The sequence below is a fragment of the Bos taurus genome, chromosome 12 (assembly GCF_002263795.3).
Source record: "Bos taurus isolate L1 Dominette 01449 registration number 42190680 breed Hereford chromosome 12, ARS-UCD2.0, whole genome shotgun sequence".
Taxonomy (NCBI): domain Eukaryota; kingdom Metazoa; phylum Chordata; class Mammalia; order Artiodactyla; family Bovidae; genus Bos; species Bos taurus.
Genome location: NC_037339.1, coordinates 75009758 through 75032454, shown reverse-complemented (window position 1 = coordinate 75032454; position 22697 = coordinate 75009758). Strand labels below are relative to the sequence as shown.

The window sequence follows — 22697 nt, the reverse complement described above, 5'->3', positions numbered from 1 at the left end:
ATAAAAGGTTCACTTTGTAAGGCAAAAAAGAGAAGAAGGTGGTATTAAGGTATCATTTCATGCAGCCATTTCTGTTTCAAATATTTTGCTTTCCTAAGGAGCTCTATCTACAGACGAGTTTAGTGCTATATTACATGGTGCCAGGGAGCTTCCTCTCAAACATTTACCTTTTCTGTCAAATTAAGAAAATTGTGTATTATAGTACTTACTTTACATGTTAACATAGTCCCAGCATAGACAATGAAAGGAAAAATATAGTATCTGAATGTTTTCACTAAGAATAAAGAGACTCAGAGCGTAAAAGTACTTATTTTCAATTGTTCTTGATGAGAAAATGTGCTGAATGCTGCTAACTATTCCCAAAGTGATGGGAGAGATAAAAGATTTACAACAGGCACCAATTGGAATTCAAGCTGAACCAGACATTGGTATTTAGTTCAATAGAAGAGAGATTCCCCACTAGGCTTGACAATAGAGACTTAAGCAACTGGAGGGAAGAGGGAGAATTAAACTAGCTTACTAATTACAATGCTGTTTTGCTTTGCAACACATGGAAATTTCTATTATGGGTTGGGATTAAGAACTTATTTTGGTGAAAAATTACCTCTAGAGTTAGCAGACAGCATTAAAACGTTTTTACAGGCTCATCACATCCCACTGGTATCAGTGCAAAGTGATGCAACCAACAAATGCATATCTCTTCTAAGGAAAAGACAACTTTTAAGTATTATACAAACAAACCTGCCAAAAGTCTGAAAATACAGTATACACGTACTCCTATGTACAGCACTGTTTTTACCAGCAGGACACTAGAAACTTCAACGTTCATTCATAGGAGGCTGGTTGAGTAAAGGCATCCATAGCTGCTTTAAAAAGCAAAACAAAACCCTCTAATAGGGCAATGTGAAATACACTGAATAAAAAATTCCAAGTTGGGCAACAGGATGCATATTATAAACCCATTCGTGTAAAAATAAATGTATATATATATACATGTAATATTTTGCAAGGAAGATGCATAACCACTTAAAAGTGGTTACTTTTGGGGAATGGGATAAAAAACTATTTGCAATTTGAATTTTTTACCCTGAGTATGTATTACGTGTATAATAAATGAATCGACAGTCACTAGGACAAAGTTAATCACAGTTTAAAATGCTTTTCACACAGCACTGAACTTTCAAAGTATTGACCTCACAGATCATAAAACCACTAAGTGTAACCAGCAGATCCTCTATTTAAAGTAGGAATGATGCTGTGATTTTAAAAACAACTATAAAATCTCGTGAGTCCTGAAAAGGATTTCATTAGCTATGTAAAAATAAATGTTTGCTCTGTAAGAATATCTGGCTGAACATCCCTCATTGAATCTTTGTCTTTTCCTTCACTGAATCTTATAAAAATCTTCAATCACGTGGTGACAAAAAATTCCATATGTAATCAAGTCTGAGGATAGGATCTGATAATGCACTAAACAGAAACTGGAAAGTTTCTGCCCTTCCCTTGACGTGTCTCAAATCGCATCTCAACACACTCGAACAACAGTCTTCTACAGAACCAAGTGTGCCTTACCGCTACCTGATAAATGAACTTGCAGATACATTTCAAATACTGTCTCTTGAAACTTTATCCACAGCTCCACATTTTGGCGGTCAGGAGCCAATAAGGTGGTTAAAAAAAAGAGAAATTCAGGTTAGATTGGGTGAAATTTAAAAAAGCCTTAAACATGTGGCACTAGCCCAGATAGACAACGGAAGTCCAAGGATATCCCATTAGTCTCTAGAGACCAAAGAAAATTTATCTGAAGGATGAGCAAAGTAAGGTGCAAGCTGCTTGGAAAGAAATCCTAAAGGCAACTTCGCAAAAACTTGTGTGTGGGGGCGGGGGTGGGGGGGAGGCGGGAGAGGAATGGAAATCCGGCTTCTGATATTAGAGACTAGACTGAGAAAGAGGACGAGATGGAAATAGGTGGAAAGAAGACGAGGCACACTATTCAGTAGGAGGGGTCGGGGAAGGGAGGGACGGACGGTGGTGTTGAGGGGCAGGAGAAGAAAAGCAGGGGTGATGGTTCAGGGAGCAGCCAGGGTTTTGGGGGGGGACCAAAGGGCTTGGGCAGGGTGGAGACCACAGCTGGAAGGGCGGGGGAGGCTCCCAGCCGGAGAAAAGCGGGAAAGGGGCGAGGGGAGCCGAGGGGCCCGCCCCACACCCCACATCCCTCCCCGCCGCCCGGCTTCCCCATCTGGGCGGGGGCAGCGTGTCAGCAGCGGCCGCACGTGTGTGCGAGCGGCGGCGGGGAGGTAACTGGCGCCGGGCGCCGCGGCTGCAAGGGCCGGAAGGGCCCGGGGACACCGCAGGGAGCCGCGGGCCGCCTCACACGTGGGCTGCGCGGCCGCCGCCCGCCCGGCCCGGCCCGGCCCGGCCCGGCCCGGCCCGGCCTGGCCTGCGCCGCCGCGGCTGACCGACCGAGGCCCGGGCGGGCGGCGTCGGGGGGCAGGGTCGGCGCGCCGACCCGGGGCGCCGAGAGTCGGGGGGCGGCGCGCTTGGTTACCTCTGCCTGTTTCCGGACCACATTGTCGGGGCTGAGCAGGTTTCCCAGGAGCAGGTAGAACTGTTGCTGCTCCGCCGCGGCCGCCGCCATTGCGCTAGGCGTGAGAGAGAGAGAGAAGGAGGGAGGGGAGACAGGAGCCGTGAGGCGCGCTGGCGGGCCGGCGGGAGGGGCGGGGGCGGGCCCAGCGCGGGGACCGGCACCAGCCTCGGCGCGGGACTGAGGAGGGGGGCGGGGGGGCGGAGCGGGCCAGAAAGGGCGGGGCAAAGGGGAAAGGGGAGGACGGGGCGGGGCCTCGTGACCCCTCACCCCCGCCGCGGCCGCCGGCGCCAGCGCCCCATTGGCCCTGGACGCCGGTGGAGGGGCGGAGCCGAGGCCGCCTCCTCGGGGGCCGTGCCGATTGGCCACGCACCCTGCAGCGCCGTCACTGGCAGCGCGGCCGGCCGCCTGGCTGGGCGCGGGGCGGGGCGGGGGCGGGGCCTTGCGGCCCAGCTGTGGTCGCGGCTGTGTCGCGGGGAAAGCGGGAGGAGCCGGTGGGCCAGCCTGCCGGGCTGCGAGGGGGCGTGAGACCGGGCTGGGGAGGAGGGGCCAACTCCAGAGCGCGGGAGATTTCGGCGCCGCAGGCGGGCGGGTCTCCTCCCCTTGTTGTCCGCCAGCCCCTCCCTGCTACCCCAGCAGCGCCCCCAGCCCCTGGGACCCTGGGTTAGATCCCCCTCACTCCCTCCGCCGCCCCTGCCCCAGAGGGAGGGAGTGGGTTTCAAAATCCACCTCCTACTTCCATTCTACCCCCAGCTCCACAGATCCCTCCGTCAGTCAGACCTGATCTTCCCCGGGGCTGTGACTCAGGCCACCCCTTCCTCCCGCCAGGCTCACCGGTGACTCACGCCCTGGGCTTGCCCGGAAGAGGGGTTACTCAGCCCCGGGCCCTGCCGCCAGGCCTACCCTCCTCTCCTAGCCCGTTGTCGTCCTGAGATAGCCACGTAGCACACTTTCCTCCCCTCTTCTCACCCCAGGATCCTAGACTATTCCTTTGATTTCCTTGTTTGGGGGTCACATTTCTTTCAATCAGTTCAGTTCAGTCGCTCAGTCGTGTCTGACTCTCTGCGACCCCAAGGACTGCAGCACGCCAGGCTTCCCCTGTCCACCAACTCCCGGAGTTTACTCAAACTCTTGTCCATTGAATCCGTGATGCCATTCTTTCAATGACTGCGGTAAATTAAGACCCCCATTCCCTTTCCTAAAGAAAGACTGGCTTGTAGTGATCTTTCAATAAGTGTTTGGTTCACACCAGTCCTTAGGAGCTCAGAGACCTGGTTTCAGTTTGAAGTTCACTAATCCATAGATCCTGGGCTTCCTGGTGACTCAGACTGTGGAGAATCTGCCTGCGATGCAGGAGGTGCAGGTTCTATTCCTGAGTCAGGAAGATCCCCTGGAGAAGGGAATGGCTACCCTGTCTCCAGTATTCTTGCATGGAGAATTCCACGGACAGGCCGCAAAGAGTGGGACAGGACTGAGCAAATAACCCTTTCGCTTCACTCAATGCATGGATAATACCCCCAATCTGCCTTCATTGGAGGTGCCAAAGGCTGAGGGAGTAGGAATGTTCCAATCAAAGGGCACTTCTGATGAGTTCCTACTGTGTCCAATGCATTGGGCTAAAGGTGACAATGAAGAAAATAACGATTCATTTCTGTCTCAAGAAGACACATTTGTAGAGAGAAGGTTCCACATCGAGTACATAGAGATGACTACATTTCTCGCTGCTCATAGTATTTATTTAGGGGATTTAATTTCCCGTTGACTATTCTGTTGAGGTTCTAGTCTTTGAAAGTCTTGCAACATTTGCTTTTGAGTGAATGATAAACCTCGGCTGTACATTTAGAGTCTAGACCACTGTGTCCAGAATCTGTGGGCCAAGGCTTGGGTGCTGTGCTTAGGTGTGCTCAGTTGTGCCTGACTCTGTGACCTCATGGACTGTAGCCTGCCAGACAAGAATACTGGAGGGGTTGCCATGCCCTCTTCCAGGGGATCTTCCCAAGCCAGGTGTCCCACTTTGCAGTCGGATTCTTTTATCAACTGAGCTGCCAGGGATCCACATGAAACTATGATTGCTGGCCAAAATATTTTTAAAGAATTCTGACTGATTCATGGAGAAAACTCCCTTAGAGAGTTTTATCTCTGACTGTGATGGTGTTGTCCATAAGAAGATTGCCAACCTAGCTTTGTAGAATTGATGTTTCTTAGGTGTGACAATTTGTCATTCTTACAACACGTTATTTCTTCAAAGACAAACCATTGTGTACATTAATTTGGGGTAGGTTTTGATTTTTGTTTTTTGCATTGGACATGTCTGGATTCTGAGGAGGCTTAATAACCCCACCCAAGGTTTATTAGGATTTGGGGAATTACATACTACAACAATTACCTTTAATGACTAGCTTACCTATGAAGTAAGTGAATTGCCTACAGGCTTGCTCAGAGTATGGCCTGATCTAACACCTGCTGTAGTATGTGTGTTTATAGGCAATGACTCTGTAGATTACATATATTTATCTCAAATATCTCAAATAATAGAAAATCCAACCTAAGCCTAGAGCTCCCTTAGTGGCTCAGTGATAAAGAATCCACCTACCCGTGCAGGAGATGCAGGAGATGCGGGTTTGATCCCTGGGTCAGGAAGATCCCCTGGAGAAGGAAGTGGCAACCCACTCCAGTATTCTTGCCTAGAGAATCCCATGGATAGAGGAGCCTGGTGGGCTACAGTCCATGGGGTTGCAAAGAGTTGGACATGACTGAGCAACTAAACCACAACCTAAGTCTACAGATTTGTCAAAATAGGAAGCTTGATGAGGCAAAAAAGCATAAAATTATTTCAGGCTAGAAACAACACAAGTTAGTATTAGTGGTGACATCAACTGCTAGAATATGGACGGACAGCCCATCTTTCTTTTAATATTGTAAGTATCTAATCAAAAGAGAAGGAGGAGATTTTTAAGGGTAATGAATAAGGAGATTCCCAAATGGGAGCAATGCCTATAACCTTGGAGTAGGTAACAGAACAGTTGAGACCAGTTTTGGCGTCCAGAACACCTACTAGGTGGATAGATTGCAAGACCTACTGTCCTCTTAGCAGCAGGACTGCCTGTCACCTTAGAAGAGTTTGTAATGCTCGGCTTTCTAGGAATTTACTGCACTGGGAACCAGTTTCCCATGGAGATAATGCAGTTTGTTTTTTGCGTATTATCTCCCCATAAGAAAATAGCTCAGATATTGTATAAAGGCAGTCCACAAGAATAGAGATTTATTTCCCAAGGAGATTAGATGGTTTAAGGTAAAGAACCTTGAACTTGAGTTGAACCGGTTTGAGTCTTTAGTCTCTTATTAGTCATGTGAAGTTCAGTGAGCACTTAATGTCTTTAAAGCTCAATGTCTCATCTATAAAAAGGAATAATAATGGTTGATAAGGTATGACATTACTAATCACAAAAGTTTTAACATTAAAGTATAATTGGGAATGAAATGGAGGAGCAGAAAACTTTTTGAGTCTTACTCCCAATGGGTTGGCATTGCTTTGGGCTAGTTAACTGGGAAAACGGCCAGCTCTTGATGCCTTTGTCTTAGCTTATTGAAAGTGAAAGTGAAAGTCGCTCAGTTGTGTCTGACTCTGCAACCCCATGGACTGTACAGTCTGGAATTCTCCAGACCCCTATTAAATTCTGGAGGCATAGTTGCTTAGGGCATTTACAACTCCCTGTAAAAGACAGTGAGGTAGGAAAAATGGAAAGCTGCAAGTTTCTGTCACCTGCGACCTGACGTCTAGGTAGTTTAGGATATTTGAAGTTTGTGAGAAGGCACCGTGCTGACTGGCCATCAGTCTTGTTTATAAATCTACAGGAGGCAAAAGAGAGCCTCAGAATCCTCTCTGGTTGCTGCTCTTCGTTTCCTGGGCTCCCACATGGATGGGCCTGTCCTAAAAATGGGAGGAGACTGGGGAAATGAGGCTTATGAAACTTCTGTGGAAGCTCCTGTCAGCTGTGGTAGAATTTGGTCTTGTCTGTCATTTCTGGTTCATTAGGTGCTGAATGCAAATAAGATTCTCCCAAATGAACAATTTGTAATTTTTTAAAAGTTGCTGCAGGACTCCAAAAGAACCTTAATTACCTATCCTGGTAGTTGTAAGCATATGGGCTTTCTGTATCACGACTTATTATGAGAGTCAGTTTGGATGATGTAAATGGAAGTATTATCATCTGTAACTGTACACAGGTTTAAGGTGATGATATTATTTACAGATGTTTGTATTTTATTAATAGCTGCTGCTGCTGCTAAGTCACTTCAGTCGTGTCCGACTCTGTGTGACCGCATAGATGGCAGCCCACCAGGCTCCCCCGTCCCTGGGATTCTCCAGGCAAGAACACTGGAGTGGGTTGCCATTTCTTCTCCAATACATGAAAGTGAAAAGGGAAAGTGAAGTCACTCAGTCGTGTCCGACTCATAGCGACCCCGTGGACTGCAGCCTACCAGGCTCCTTTGTCCATGGGATTTTTCCAGGCAAGAGTACTGGAGTGGGTTGCCATTACCTTCTCCCCAGTAACATAACATACTGAAAAAAAAGTTGGCTATATTTCCTCATCTGTAAAATAGGGAATAATACTTCTTCATAGGAGTGTTGTAAAAGCTAGGATAACATTTGTAAATGTACACAGTATGGCATCTGCATCGTATTTACTTGGCAGTTGCAACTATTATTAGTTAGATGGATTTGGGTATTAAATAATAAACAGGCCTTAAACAATTACTTTTAAAGCTACATAGATATAAATGTGTAATCACATTTCTGTGTGTATAAAATATATCTGTATAGTTTCTATTAATCTTTCAATTATACAAATTAAAATAGTACGTGGATGAATTTAAAGAATAGTTAGTAGACACTTGGCTGATAAAGAAGATTTCTAACTCTTTCCATTACTGATGTTATCAATTGCCTAGATGAGAGCAAGCAGAAAAAGTTGAGAGCTGTTGAGCTATTTACTCAAAATAAAAAATGCTGAATAGTTCACATTTCTTCTGCCGCTTTTTATCAAAATGTTCGAGCCCCTCTCTAAAGCAGTCAGTTTCAGTCAGAGCATGCCAGCCAGGGGTGAGTGAAACCTGATTCCCAAGGGCACTGAACACAATAGGCCCTCAGCAAATTGCTGAATTGAACACACGCAGGGGAAATTTGGACTCTCTCTCATAGCTTTATATATGAAATTCACTATATGTCTGCAGGTGGTTGATTCATTTTAGGGAGGCAGTAGAATTTGGAGGCTAGGCTTACAGGCTCCAGAGCCAGCCAGAAAGAGACTTCACAACTTACATGCTGCTTGATCTTGCCCAAGTTAATTAACTTTTCTTAGCCCCAGTTTCCTCTTCCATGAAATGGAGATAACAGAAGTAACTTTCACCATGTTTTAAAATACTTGTCATAGTGCCTGGCACAGAGCAAATGCTTAATAAATGTTACAAATCATTACCAATGCAGATTCAGTCAGTTCAGTCGCTCATTCATATCCAACTCTTTGTGACCCCATGGACTGCAGCACTCCAGGCTTCCCTGTTCATCACCAACTCCCGGAGTTTACTCAAATCGATGTCCATCGAGTTGGTGATGCCATCCAACCATCTCATCCTCTGTCGTCCCCTTCTCCTCCCACCTTCATTGTTTCCCAGCATCAGGGTCTTTTCTAGTGAGTCAGTTCTTCTCATCAGGTGGCCCAAGTATTGGAGTTTCAGCTTCAGCATCAGTCCTTCCAGTGAATATTCAGGACTGATTTCCTTTAGCTAGACTGGTTTGATCTCCTTGCTGTCCAAGGGACTCTCAAGAGTCTACTCCAACACCACAGTTTAAAGTATCAGTTCTTCAGTACTCAGCTTTCTTTATAGTCCAACTCTCACATCCATACGTGACTACTGAAAAAACCATACCTTTGACTAGACAGACCTTTGTTGGCAAAGTAATGTCTCTGCTTTTTAATATGCTGTCTAGGTTGGTCATAGCTTTTCTTCTACAGAGCAGGTATCTTTTAATTTCATGGCTACAGTCACCATCTGCAGTGATTTTGAAGCCCCCCAAAATAAAGTCTGTCACTGTTTCCATTGTTTCCCCATCTATTTGCCATGAAGTGATTCGACTGGATGCCATGATCTTACTTTTCTGAATGTTGAGTTTTAAGCCAACTTTTTCACTCTCCTCTTTCACGTTCATCAAGAAACTCTTTAGTCTTCGCTTTCTGCCATAAGGGTGGTGTCATCTGCGTATCTGAGGTTATTGATATTCCTCCTGGCAATCTTGATTCCATCTTGTTCTTCATCCAGCCTGACATTTCACATGATATACTCTGCGTATAAGTTAAATAAGCAGGGTGACAATATGCAGCCTTGACGTACTCCTTTCCTGATTTGGAACCAGTCTGTTCCATGCAGTCTGTTGAACCAACGCAGATTGGAACTTCCACATTTTGTAAATTTAATTCTGATTGTACCACCTGTTAGGTTATTACATTTTTATGCTCCTATTATATAAGCAATGGACAATAGTTGTGGTTAAGAAAAAAATTTTAGGTTTGATTTGGTCATCATAGAGGATTTCAAGGCTAATTCTCAGCTTTAAATACTACTGTTGCACTGTCCAGTGTGGTAGCCATTAGTGACTATGGCTGTTAATCATCTGAAAAGTGGCTGGCTTTCATTAAATTGTGCTTTAAGTGTAAATTTCAGAGACTCGATAGGAAATTAAGAATAACATGAGTTTGAGAAAACTCTGGGAGATAGTGAAGGACAGGGAAGCCAGGTGTGCTGCAGTCCACGGGGTTGCAAAGAGTTGAACATGACTTAGTACTGAACAACAGCAAAGAATAATAATATTGTATTAGTCATGTGTAGAAATGATATTATACTGGGTTAAATAAAATATATTTATTAATAAACTATAATTATTAGCTAAATAATAAATAAATTTGGCTTTTTTTTTCTTTTTAATAATATGTGGCTACTAGAAACTTTAAAATTTACATATGTGATTTGCATTTGTTCATGTTATATTTTTATTGGACAGTGCTTTCCCAGAGAATAAAATAATAAAACTAACTCAGGTGTCCTGAGTACTTTGTTCACTTAGATTTAGGAACTCAAGTGAAAATCAGTTACCTTATAGTGCTCTCCGTTGCTTCCAGTTTTCCAGAATTGATTCTCAGGGATTTGGAGACATGGTACAGTACTTTCTGAGCAGTGTTCCTTGCTTAGGAATTTCCTTTCCCTGCTGGTTTGACAATAAATGGATTGGTGAACCTTTAGAAGGTAAGTAAGACTCCAGATTTAATCCTGTGGAATAAACCGTTATGGGTTAAATCAAGGACTGGTTAAGAGATGGGGAGGGGGGGGTGGAAGACTATCTTTTATTTTTTAGATATTTTCATTTAAATGTGGTAAATGGATTTTAAAGCCATCATTTGCTGCATTTTAATACCTGAGACAAAAATATACTTAGCACAACAGTTTAGTTTTTAAGTTTAATGTTGTTCCTTAGAACACAAATAGGTTAAAAGTAAAAGACTAGAAAAAGATATACATGCAAACAGTATCCAAAAAAGGGTTGAAATGGCTATATTAATGTTAGATAAAATACATTTTAAAATGAAATTGTTATCAGAGACAAAGGAGGACATTTTATTGTGATAAAAGTGTCAATCAGTCTGGAAGACTTAACAATTATAAACATATGTACCTACCCACAGAGCCCCAAAATACATGAAGTAAAGCTTTAATAAGCTGGAGGGAAATTCAATAAAATAGTTGGAGACTTCAATTTTTACTTTGAATAATGAGTAGGACCACTAGGCAGAAAAGCAACAATAAATAGAAGACCTAACAGACGTCTCTCTGTAGCACTCCAGCCAGTGACAGCAGAATGCACATTCTTCTCAAGTGCATGGGGAACATTCTCCAGGATCGGTCATATGTTAGACCATAAAACAAGCTTCGGTGAGCTTAAAAGGATTGGAGTCATGTGAAGTATGTTCTCCATCCACAGTAAAATGATATTAGAGATCAAGAACAAAGGAAATTCACAAATAAGTAGAAATTAATCATCCCACTCCTAAATAAACGAGGTCACAAGAGAAATTAGAAAGTCCTGAGATGGAGGAAAATGAAAACATAAGATACCAAAACTTAGGGGATACAGTGAAAACAATTCTCATAGGAAGATTCAGAGTTGTAAGGATCTTTATTAATAAGGAAGAGAGATCTCAAATCAATAATCTAATTTCTTTGAAACTAGGAAAAGGGCAAACTAAACCCAGAGTAAGAAGAAGAAATAAAAAGAAAGGAAATAAAGGAAATAGAGAATAGAAAAACAATATAGAAAAAAAATTTTATTCTTTGAAAAGTCAAAAAATTGATAAATTTTGGGCTTGGTTGATCAAGAAAAGAAGATTCAAATTACTAAAATTAGAAATAAAAAAGGAGGGAATTCCCTTGTGGTACAGTGGTTAGGCGGAGAAGGCAATGGCACCCCACTCCAGTACTCTTGCCTGGAAAATCCCATGGATGGAGGAGCCTGGTGGTCTGCAGTCCATGGGATCGCTAAGAGTTGGACACAACTGAGCGACTTCACTTTCACTTTTCACTTTCATGCATTGGAGAAGGAAATGGCAACCCACTCCAGCGTTCTTGCCTGGAGAATCCCAGGGACGGGGAAGCCTGGTGGGCTGCCATCTATGGGGTCACACAGAGTCGGACACGACTGAAGTGACTTAGCAGCAGCAGCAGCAGCAGCAGCACAGTGGTTAGGACTTGGTGCTTTCACTGCAGTGGCCCAGATTCAGCCCCTGGTCAGGGAACTAAGATCCCCCAACCCTCGAGGCACAGCTCCCCAAAATAAAATAAGACAAGAGGGGATCACTATTAAACTTTCAGAAATAAAAAGAATTATTAGGGGATACTGTGAGGAATCATATGCTAACAAATTAAATAACCTAAATAAAGTGGGGAAATTCTTAGAAAATCTCATCTCAACTTTGAAAGTAAATTCAAGAAGAAATAGAAAATTGGAATAGAAAAGAGATCGAATTAATAATTAAAAAAAAACTTTTCACAATTCCAGGACTCACTGTAAATTCTACCAAACATTCAAAGAAGAGTTAGCTCCAATCCTTCTTAAACTCAAAAAACAGGAGTGTAGTGAACACTTACTTATTCTATGAGGCTAATGTTAACCCGATACCAAAACTAAAGACAGCTCAGAAGAGCCACTTACCAATATAAATATTGATGCGAAAGTTCTCAACAAAATCCTAGGAAAGTGAATCCAGCAACATATAATAGAATTATATAGTATTACCAAGTGAGTTAATCCCAGGAATGCCAGGTTGGTATAACATAAGGAAATCAATCAATGTAATATATCATAGTAATAGAATAAAGTACAAAGATCACAATGTTCTCTCAATGATGCAGAAAAAGCCTTTGACAGAATCCCACACCCTTTCATAACGAAAAACACTCAACAAACTAGGAAAAGAAAGAAACATCATTAAACTGATAATAGCCATTGATGAAAAACCCACAGCTAATATCATGCTTCCTGGGTGGAAAAATCAATGCTTTCTCCCTGACATCAAGAATAAGATAAGAATGTCCATTCTCATCATTTCTATTTTACATTGTACTGGAGATTCATAAATGACATGATCTTGTATGGAAAAAAACCCAGATGAATCCACAAAAATGCTATTAGAACTCAGCGAGGTTGCAGGACACAAGCTCAATATACAGAGATCAATTATGTTGCTATAAACTAGCAATGATCAATCAAAACAATGAAATTAAGGAAATCCCATTTAGAACAGCATCAAAAATAATATACTCAGGAACAAATTTAACAAGAGTAAGACTCGTACACTGAAAATGATAAAACATAGTTAAAAGAAATTTATAAAGAGCTAAATAAATGGAAAGACATTCTATGTACATGAATTGAAGACAATATTAAGATGGCAGTATTCCTCAAATTATCAGTCATGTCCGACTCTTAGCAACCCCATGGACTGTAGCCTACCAGGCTCCTCAGTCTATGGAATTTTCCAGGCAAGAGTACTGGAGTGGGTTGCCATTTCCTTCTCCAGGGGATCTTCCCAACCCAGGGATTGAACCCAGGTCTCCTGCACTGCAGACAGACACTTTACAGTCTGAGCCACCAGGGAAGCCCAGATTCAAGGGAGTAACTATTAAAATTTCAACTTCTTTTTTTTTTTTTCCAGAAATGGACAAGCTGGTCCTAAAATTCGTATGAGTTGCAAGAGACTACAAAATAGCTAAAACATCTTGAACAAAACAAAAGTTGGAGGACTCACACCTTGATTGTAAAGCTTACCATAAAGCTTCAATAATCAAAACAGCAGTACTGGCATAAGGATGGGCATATATAGATCAACGAAATTGAGTGGAGAATCTAGAAATAAGTGATACATTTGTGGTCAGGTGATTTTTGGCAAGGGTGCTGTAATGGTTAATCTTATATTTCATCTTGACTAGGCTGTGAAGCCTGGTTGTTTGGTCAAACCCTGGTCTAGATGTTGCTGGGAAGGTATTGTGGATGTCAGTAACATTTACAATAGTTGATCTAAGTAAAGCAGATTACCCTCAGTAGGTGAGTGGGTCTCATTCAACCAGTGGAAGGCCTTGACAGCAAAGACAGGTTTACAGAAGAAGAAGCAATTCTGCTTCAAGACGGCAACATAAGAAAGCTTGCTACTTGCTCTGCAAAGTTCAGGCTCTAGATTACAAAATCAACTTTTATCTGAATTTCCATTTGTTGGCCTGCCCTACAATTTCAGACATGCCAGGCCTGACGATTATGGTAGCTAATTCCTTAAGATAAATCTCTCTATAATGTATGCTAATGGTTCTCTGGAGAATGCTGATATATACAGGTACCAAGACCATTCAATGTGAAAGAACACTCTTTTTTTAACAAAGATTGCTGGTACGACTTGATATTATCTTTTGCATGATATCCACGTGGAAAAGAATGAAATGGACTGCTAGCTTGCACAGTGTGTGGACCTCAAAATGAAGCATGGATCTAAATGTGGGAGCTAAAACTATCACATTCTTGGAAGAAAACATGAGATCAAATTTTCATGGCCTTGAATTAAGCATTGGTTTCTTAGATGTGACACCAAAATCACAAAAAGACAAAGAAAAAAAAAAAACAGATACAACTTTTGTGCTTGCAAGGAAACCATCAAGAAAATTAAAAGACAATCCATAGAATGGGAGAAATATTTGCAAATCATATAGCTGTTAAGAGACTTATATCAGAATGTATAAAGAACTATACAACTCTATAGCCAAAAAACCCCCCAAAACTAATAAATGAGCAGAATATTTGAATAGACACTCCACCAAAGAAGATATATGGATACCGATAGCTTTAAGTACATTAAAAGATGATCAACATCCTTAATTATTAGGGAAATGTATAATGAGGTACCATTTCATACCCACAAGGATGACTATAATAAAAAGGACAATAGCAAGTTCTGGTGGAAAGATTGGTGTAGAAATTGGAACCCTCATACACTGCTGATGGGAATGTAAAATGGAGCAGTCAATTTGGAAAACAGTTTGACAGTTCTTTAGAAGTTAAACAGAACTACTATATGACTCAGCAATTCTACTGAAGTATATCCTTGAGAGAAATGGAAATGTATATCTACACAAAACTTGTACATAAATGGTCATAGCAACATTATGCATAATAGCCAAAAAGAATTAACAATCCAAATGTCCATCAACCGAGGAATAGATAAAATGTTGCTTGTCTACACAATGAGGTATTATTTGGCAATAAAAGAAAATGAAATACTGACACAGTGTATAACATGGATGAACCTTTAAAACATTATCAGTGAAAGAAACGTAATGTTAAAAATCACATATTTTTTGGTTACACGGTTATGAAATTTCCAGAATCAGCAAATTCAGAGAGACTGAACATGGACTAGTGGTTGCCGGGAGCCGGGAGGTGAGGGCGCTGAGTAAGAGAGGAGGGGAGGGAATGTGGAGTGACTGGTAATAGGTCTGGAGTTTCTTGGGGAGTGAAATGTTCTGGAATGTGATTGTGGTGATGGATGTGAAACTCTTGTAAATATACTAAACACTCAACTGTACACTTTGAAAGAGTGAACTTTATGGTATATGAATTATATCTCTGATAAAATGGATATTTTAAAAAATGCCTTTCCTTAGATGAAGGAAATTGATGCAGATTTCAAATACTGATTTTTTTTCCTATTTTTTTTCACAATATATGTAGTTCTGTTCAGAATATATGGATGGCATTCATAACTCTCAAACCTGAGCACTCCTGAACCAATGTCTGGGGGCAAGAGGAATGGGGAGATTCAGATGAGATTTAGTCTGTATATTTTCCTCTCCATTTACTTGCTACGTATGACAAATACCGTACAGTTTGGACACAATGCCATATACATTTTAGCTCACATATTATGATTCTGTACAGAGTGGAATATTAATTGTGACATCAATTCACATCTCAAATTTGCATCCACTGGAAAGATAAAGTTTTAACAGTCTACAGTTAGTAAGGAAGAAGTGAAAAAAAACTTCATAAAAAGTTCGTATTCCTCAATCCTACTGACACTATGTGTAGTACCTCTTCTTTATTTAACACACATTTCACTTGTGCATTTATTTAGCAAATACTTTATGGGAACCTTCTCTGCAGTAGATACTGCTAGGCTGTGGGGATTCAGTGGTGAGCAAGTGAACCTTCAGGGAGTACATAATCTTTTGAAAGAAGTCAGACAATAAAGAAAACTGAGTAGATAGTTTCTTATTGTGACAAGTGAAAAGAAGGGGATAATGGGATCAAGAATGACTGGGGTGGAGCTGAATCTCCACCCAAAGGACACAGTCTTCTGAGGGGAGGTGACGTTTGAGCTGAGACTTGATGAAAAGCGAAAGTGAAGTTGCTCAGTCGTGTCCGACTCTTTGCGACCCCACGGACTGTAGCCTAGAAGGCTCTGAGGAGCCTCTCAGTCCATGGAATTTTCCAGGCAAGAGTACTGGAGTGGGTTGCCATTTCCTTCTCCAGGGGATCTTCCCAACCCAGGGATCGAACCCTGGTCTCCCGCACTGCAGGCAGGCACTTTACCGTCTGAGCCACCAGGGAGACTGGAATGATGAGGTGACAAGTGAAGAAATGGGGGAAATTCCCTTCAGCCAGGGAAAGGGCTAGTACAAAAGCCTTGAGGCAAAAAAGACTGCGGTATATTCCAGCAAGGAAAGAAGGGGACAGCTAGAGGGGAGTCAGCTGTGCAGAGAAAGGACTGGGAGCTAAGCAAGGACCAGATGACCACAGGCATTGTGATGGTTCCATGGTACGACTTATTTTAAGTGGAAGGGGAAGCCAGTGGGTTAAGTAAGGGGTACGACTAGAAAACAGTTTCAAAAGATCATTCTGGCTGCTATATAGAGGGAAGTGAGGAAGCTGGGGAACATCAGGAGGTCATTGTTGTACTCGAGGTCAGAGAAGGTGGTGGCTTGAAATACTTTTCTTACAAAATAGGGCAGGAGGTAGGGTGCAGAGGCAGATCCAAGTTTAATGGGACCTGAAATACACACAAGTTGAGGGCCCTCTGTAAGAAAAATGAAAACCCAAACACAAAATGGGGTGCCTTGCAAGGGTCCTGTGCGTGTGGAAGGCATGGCAGATGAAACTTCACAAGCGTTATGGTGGATCCTTCTCTGATGAAGATGAGATGGACGAATCAAGCATACCTAGGTTTGGGGTCTGAGAACGGGTGATGGAATTTAGATGAAGATCTTTTAAGGGTAAGGTCTGGAGAGAAGAAAATAAGAGTTGGGTTTTGTTCATGGTGAATTCGAGATGCCACTAAGCACCTGGGTGACAATGTCCAGCAAGTAGTTGGACAGAGAGGCCAGGCGATCAAGGAGGAGGGCAGAGCTGGAAATGCCAACTTCAGCCATCACATTCATGGCATTTAAAGCTGTGGAAGTGGGTGATGTTGCCTGGGGAAGAGAGAAGGGGGCCAAGGACTCAGCCTTGAGACATCCTAACACTAGAGGTCAGGCAGGAGGTTTCTAATTCGTACATAACACACATATCATCATAAGAGGGAACTGGCACAATGAACTTGTCCCCTTATATTCTAATTTCCTTTGATCTGTTTGCAAGGGCTGTTTTAACATCTAGGAGTCCACTAAGGGCGAAAGTAAAGGTAGTCAAAGGAACAAGTAGGTACAAATGTTAAATGTCAATTGCACAGCATTTTATTTGAGGGGATTTTTAAAAAAGATTTTGTTTGATGTGGACCATTTTTAGAGTCTTTACTGCTTTTGTTGCAATATTGTTACTGTTTTCTGTTTGGGTTTTTTGGCCCATGAGGCATGTGAGATCTAGTTCCCTGACCAGGGATCAAACTGGTGCACCTGCAGCATTGGAAGGTGAAGTCTTAACCACTGAACCATGAGGGAAGTCTCCCTATTTTTATTTTTCATGTTTCAGGAGATGTAGTAGTGGTGGTGGTGCTGAGGAAATACTATTTTCTCTAAATCTTAACTATCAGCCTTCTTACAATCTCATCTACTTCTCAAACTCACTTAGAAACCATGCTTTAACAATATGGAATTAAAATGATCATTTAAAGAAATTAGATCACAAGATCAAATCAAAACTAAGATGTCAAATGCTATTCTTTTCCCATCTCAATCTAAGCTGTTATCTAAATTTTGTTTACACTTAAGTTTTTGCTTGATCATCAGAGATAATAGTCCAGGCCCTTTTAAAGAACATAGAAAGTAAATGGGAAGATTCAGGAAGGTGTTCTAATTTTTATATGCCATGTCCAGTAACAGTGACATTGAAACTGTCTTATAAGAATGCTTGTGTTAGATGTAAAGAACAGACTTTTGGACTCTGTGGGAGAAGGCAAGGGTGGGATGATTTGAGAGAATAGCGTTGAAACATGTATATTACCATATGTGAAATAGATCGCCAGTCCAGGTTCGATGCATGAGACAGGGAGCTCAGGGCCGGTGCACTGGGATGACCCTGAGGGATGGGATGGGGAGTGAGGTGGGGGGGGTTCAGGATGGGGGACACATGTACACCCATGGCTGATTCATGTCAATGTATGGCAAAAACCACTACAATATTGTAAAGTAATTAGCCTCCAATTAAAATAAATTAAAAAAAAAAAAAGAATTCTTGTGTTACATGAATTCACCTCTACCACAGCCCAAATATTTCCTCTTAAAACCTAACTACAGATAGAAAATCTTGATAGAACTCAGTTTAAGGTGGGAATATTGGTACTTATATATAAACACCATCATTATAAAGGGATTTCGTTATATGTTACAATTTAGGCTTGTTATAATAAGTTACATTTATGTGTGTGTGTGTGTGTGTGTGTATAATTTATTGTTCAGTTCAGTGGCTCAGTCGTGTGTCTCTTTGTGGCCCCGTGGACTATAGCCCATCAGTCTCCTCTGTCCATGGGATTTCCCAAGCAAGAATACTGGAGTGGTTTGTCATTTCCTTCTCCAGGGGATCTTCCCAACCCAGGGACTGAACCTCTGTCTCCTGCATTGGCAGGCAGATTCTTTACCACTGAGCCACCAGGAAAGCCTTTATACATATGTGTGTTTGTATATATATATATATATATATATATGTATATATTTGTGTATACACACACACACACACACACACACACACACATATATATATATATATATATATATATAAATTGGGAAAGAAGTACATCAAGGCTGTATATTGTCACTTTGCTAATTTAACTTATATGCAGAGTACACCATGTGAAATGCCAGGCTGGATGAAGTACAAGCTGGAATCAAGATTGCCAGGAGAAATATCAATAACCTCAGATATGCAGATGATACCACCCTTATGGCAGAAAGTGAAGAGGAACTAAAAAGCCTCTTGATGAAAGTGAAAGAGGAGAATGAAAAAGCTGGCTTTAAACTCAATATTCAAGAAACGAAGATCATGGCATCTGGTCCCATCCCTTCATGGCAAATAGATGGGGAAACAATGGAAACAGTGACAGACTTTATTTTCTTGGGCTCCCAAAATCACTGCAGATGCTAACTGCAGCCATGAAATTAAAAGATGCTTGCTCTTTGGAAGAAAACCTATGACCAACCTAGACAGCATATTAAAAAGCAGAGACATCACTTTGCCAACAAAGGTCCATCTAGTCAAAGTTATGGAAAAAAGCTGAGCACCAAAGAATTGATGCTTTTGAACTGAGGTGTTGGAGAAGACTCTTGAGAGTCCCTTGGACTGCAAGGAGATCCAACCAATCTTAAAGGAGATCAGTCCTGAATATTCATTAGAAGGACTGATGCTGAAGCTCCAATACTTTGGCTGCCTGATGCAAAGAACTGACTCATTGGAAAAGACCCTGAAGCTGGAAACCACTGATGGCAGGAGGAGAAGGGGATGACAGAGGATGAGATGGTTGGATGGCATCACCGACTTAATGGACATGAGTTTGAGCAAGCTCCGGAAGTTGGTTAAGCCAACTCTAGGGAAGCCTGGGGTGCTGCAGTCCATGGGGTTGCAAAGAGTCGGACATGACTGTACAACTGAACTGAACTGATATATAACTTCTTATGGTGGTAGGTTATAAGACATATTAAACCAAGGTAAGGAGATAGAAAGTAAAAGAAAGAGGCACTGTTTTTAACAGGGTGATCAAGGGAGAACCTTTCTGAAGAGGTGACATTTTAGCACCCAAGAATGGGTTGCTTCATGGAAATTAATTTTCAGAAGAAGAAACAATATTTAAAAGATTCGTATTAAAAATGCTCAACCATTGTTTCAGTTCAGTTCAGTTGCTCAGTCGTGTCTGACTCTTTGCAACCCCATGAATTGCAGCACTCCAGGCCTCCCTGTCCATCACCAACTCCTGGAGTTCACCCAAACTCTTGTCCATCGAGTTGGTGATGCCATCCAGCCATCTCATCCTCTGTCGTCCCCTTCTCCTCCTGCCCCCAATCCCTCCCAACATCAGAGTCTTTTAGATCAGATTTAAAAATTCATAATAATAGCTAACAAGATTTCAATTTCTTTCTGTTTTTGTGTGAACTTTCTATACTTTATCTCAGTCAATCCTCATCTTTAACCAATGAGGCTTCAACCATTTTGTCAAGAAAAACGTGTATTGGGGTCAGAATAAAACTGGTTCCAACTACAGCTCCACTACTAACCAGCTACAATGCTGACCTGGGCCCCTGGAGCTTCCCTAGGCCTCCACCTCTTCATCTGTGAATTGGGAGAGTTGGGCCGAGTCCCAAGAAATCTTTCCAGCACCAAGCTTTGAGGATAATTAAGTCAGTTATCTCTCTGTTGTTGAAACAGATGACTACAGAGGGCACTTAGAGGTGCTTGTCCTGAAATAAAGTTGTTCTGCACCTCTGGAATTTGAGGTCTTATATCTGCCTGGCTTTTAGAAGTTTTCTCTTTTTCATTTTTCCTGTCAGTTCAGCTGCCACTTCTTATGAGTGAGTGTGTGAGTAACAGTTGCTCAGTCATGTCCGACTCTTTGCGACCCCATGGACTTTAGCATGCCAGGCTTCTCTGTCCCTGGGATTCTCCAGGCTAGAGTCCTGGAGTGGGTTGCCATTTCCTTCTTCAGAGGATCTTCCCGACCCAGGGATCGAACACAGGTCTGCCACTTTTCATAGCTGCCGACATAAAATGACAGCCATCTCTCCTTGTCAGCTGCTCTCATCATTTGGTTTGCTGTGGACTCTGGAGACCAAATAACCGAGTATATTAAATGGTATATGAAATAGGGAAAACCGAGTATATTTTCTGTAGAGTCCCGTGCATGAACTTTACTACTATTTGGCTTCTCAGATATTTTTCACTGAGGCCTTCCTAATTGCGTTCCAAACGTTTAAGCAGGTGCAGACACAATGCTCCAGTATAAAGCTGCCTCTCACTGCTAGTTTACGGAGGTTCCAACATATATATGTTTAAACACATATAAAAACGTGGAGCAAAAGTGTTTAGGGAGGCCTAAATTAGAACTTTAAATAATAAGAGAATTGCCATTGACAAGTCGCCTGTATCTAATAATTTTCTTTGTAATTTTGGCTTTTTTTATACCTTGCTGGGCTTCCCTGGTGGCTCAGATGGTAAAGCGTCTGCCTGCAATGTGGGAGACCTGGGTTTGATCCCTGGGTTGGGAAGATCCCCTGGAGAAGAAAATGGCATCCCACTCTAGTACTCTTGCCTGAAAAATTCCATGGATGGAGGAGCCTGGTAGGCTATAGTCCATGGGATAGCAAAGAGTCAGACACGACTGAGCAACTTCATATACCTTGTTAGGGGATTAAGTTCTCAGAGAAACAGTTAAGTAAGGTAGTCCATCAAGTAAGTAGTCTTTTGACTACTAAGTGATTTACTTTTCCCGCAGTGAAAATGAATTATGTTATCCCTCCTTTACTAGCCTATAGTCCCTGAAAATGAAAATAACGTGTCCTTAGCCTCTGAGAGGAAGCAGCCAGAATGTATAGAGGCCTAGGATGGAAATTCTAAAGATTTTAAACAGAGCTTATCTTGAGATGCTTGAGAAATGAAAGACGCTAAGAGTCAAACTGCTTTTAAGTGCTTATTTTCCTGTGGGAAAGTCAGGTGGAAAATCCTGGTGACTTGGATTGCAATCTTTCAATGACTGGAAGGTGAAATGATCAAGAAATGAATATCGTCACTGTAGAAGAAAAGAGTAGATACTTTTTGTTATAAAGGAAACAAAGAATGCAGTTAGCAGTGGCCAGAGATAGAACAAAATATATCTGATAATTTTAGTCTTACTTGGGTGCTGCAAGGATACTGATCAGGGGAAACAGCTGTACCCATACATAGGTCCTGGAAAAGTTTCTTCCCGGAACCACCTAAATGAAACAAAAACGCATTTCCAACTCTTTCAGGATGGCCACCCAGATCACTCGGGCAATGGTCTACATTCTTTTGGGCAACTCTAACCAAATGATGCTTCCTTAAATACACAAAGGCGGTCAACAGCTAATTTAAGACACAGTTTCAAGGAATAACTTGCGGTCACAGAATTCACATTCTTTCTTTCTTGGTTTCTGTCTAATCCATTCTCAGAATCACTTTTTCTGGCCTTTCCTCCCTTGTTGGTACCACTGTGGGGACCGCAAATGGGGAGAAAGTGAAAAGACCCTGCAGGATCTCACACGAAAGACTTGCCCTCCAGAATCTCCTGCATTTGTCCTCAGTATGAATTGAGTTCTTCCAGTTTTTCATTTATATCTCAGGTCCAGGGATGACTTACCGTAGTCAAAGCTGTTCTCAGCACTATGGTTGCTCCAGTCGTGGGATGTCATTAATCCCACAGTTCCGACCTCATGGCTCAGAGACATTACCATGGAGACCGCTGACTACCATTGTGACCCGCTGCAGGTCAGCAGTGCCACGCTACTGGCCCCCTTCAACTTGCCTACCATACAGGCTTCCCAGGCAGTTCAGCCGTTCAGTTGTTATTAGCTGACCCAACTGTTCCCAAAGCCACGGAAGGGACAACTCATGCGGTTGGGGGTTACTCAGACTCCAAATATATCAACAACTTCAGCTTTGAAACTACTTAGCTGCTTGACCTAGGATTTCACTTCTACTCTACTACTCAGTACTGAAAAGAGAAACTGATTTCTCAAGTAGATAGAGACAAATTTATATAGAAGCAGAAGGCAGTGCCCTGTTAAATAAGCATATGGCATTTTGGTCTGTAGTTTTAAGTTCTTATATGATATATTAATCAAATTTGGCCTAGATTATCCTTGATGACCTAGTTTCACTGTGTTTAGTATTTCTTCTGTTTCTTAATTTCATCAGTAATGACTGAAAATCAACATTTTCAGTTTATAAAATTTTTTCATAAAACACATGCACACCGCTTTGTAAAGGTCACTTTTTTTTTTTTTTCCCTTGGTAAAATGTTCGGTCTTAGCACTTTCAAGGTCTCCCTGCCAATCCTGAAAGTTTTTTGGTGCCAATTTCCCA

At 42.1% G+C, this 22697-nt stretch overlaps 1 protein-coding gene across 2 annotated transcripts in view; it reads right to left on the bottom strand.

The window, feature by feature from the left end:
• IPO5 (importin 5) overlaps positions 1–22025 on the bottom strand; it is a 60374-nt gene extending 38349 nt beyond the window's left edge. Inside the window, exons 1-4 of one of the 2 annotated variants that reach the window (NM_001372122.1) lie at positions 21973–22025; positions 21489–21568; positions 9737–9848; positions 2549–2642 (exon numbers count right to left, since the gene is read on the bottom strand). In NM_001372122.1, coding sequence (NP_001359051.1) covers positions 2549–2638 — 90 coding nt within the window. In that variant the 5' untranslated portion in view covers positions 2639–2642; positions 9737–9848; positions 21489–21568; positions 21973–22025. Of the gene's footprint in view, positions 1–2548; positions 2767–9736; positions 9849–21488; positions 21569–21972 lie in introns of those variants that run through there. The other variant, XM_059892008.1, reaches the window with a different exon arrangement.
• Between the last annotated feature and the right edge of the window lie 672 nt (positions 22026–22697).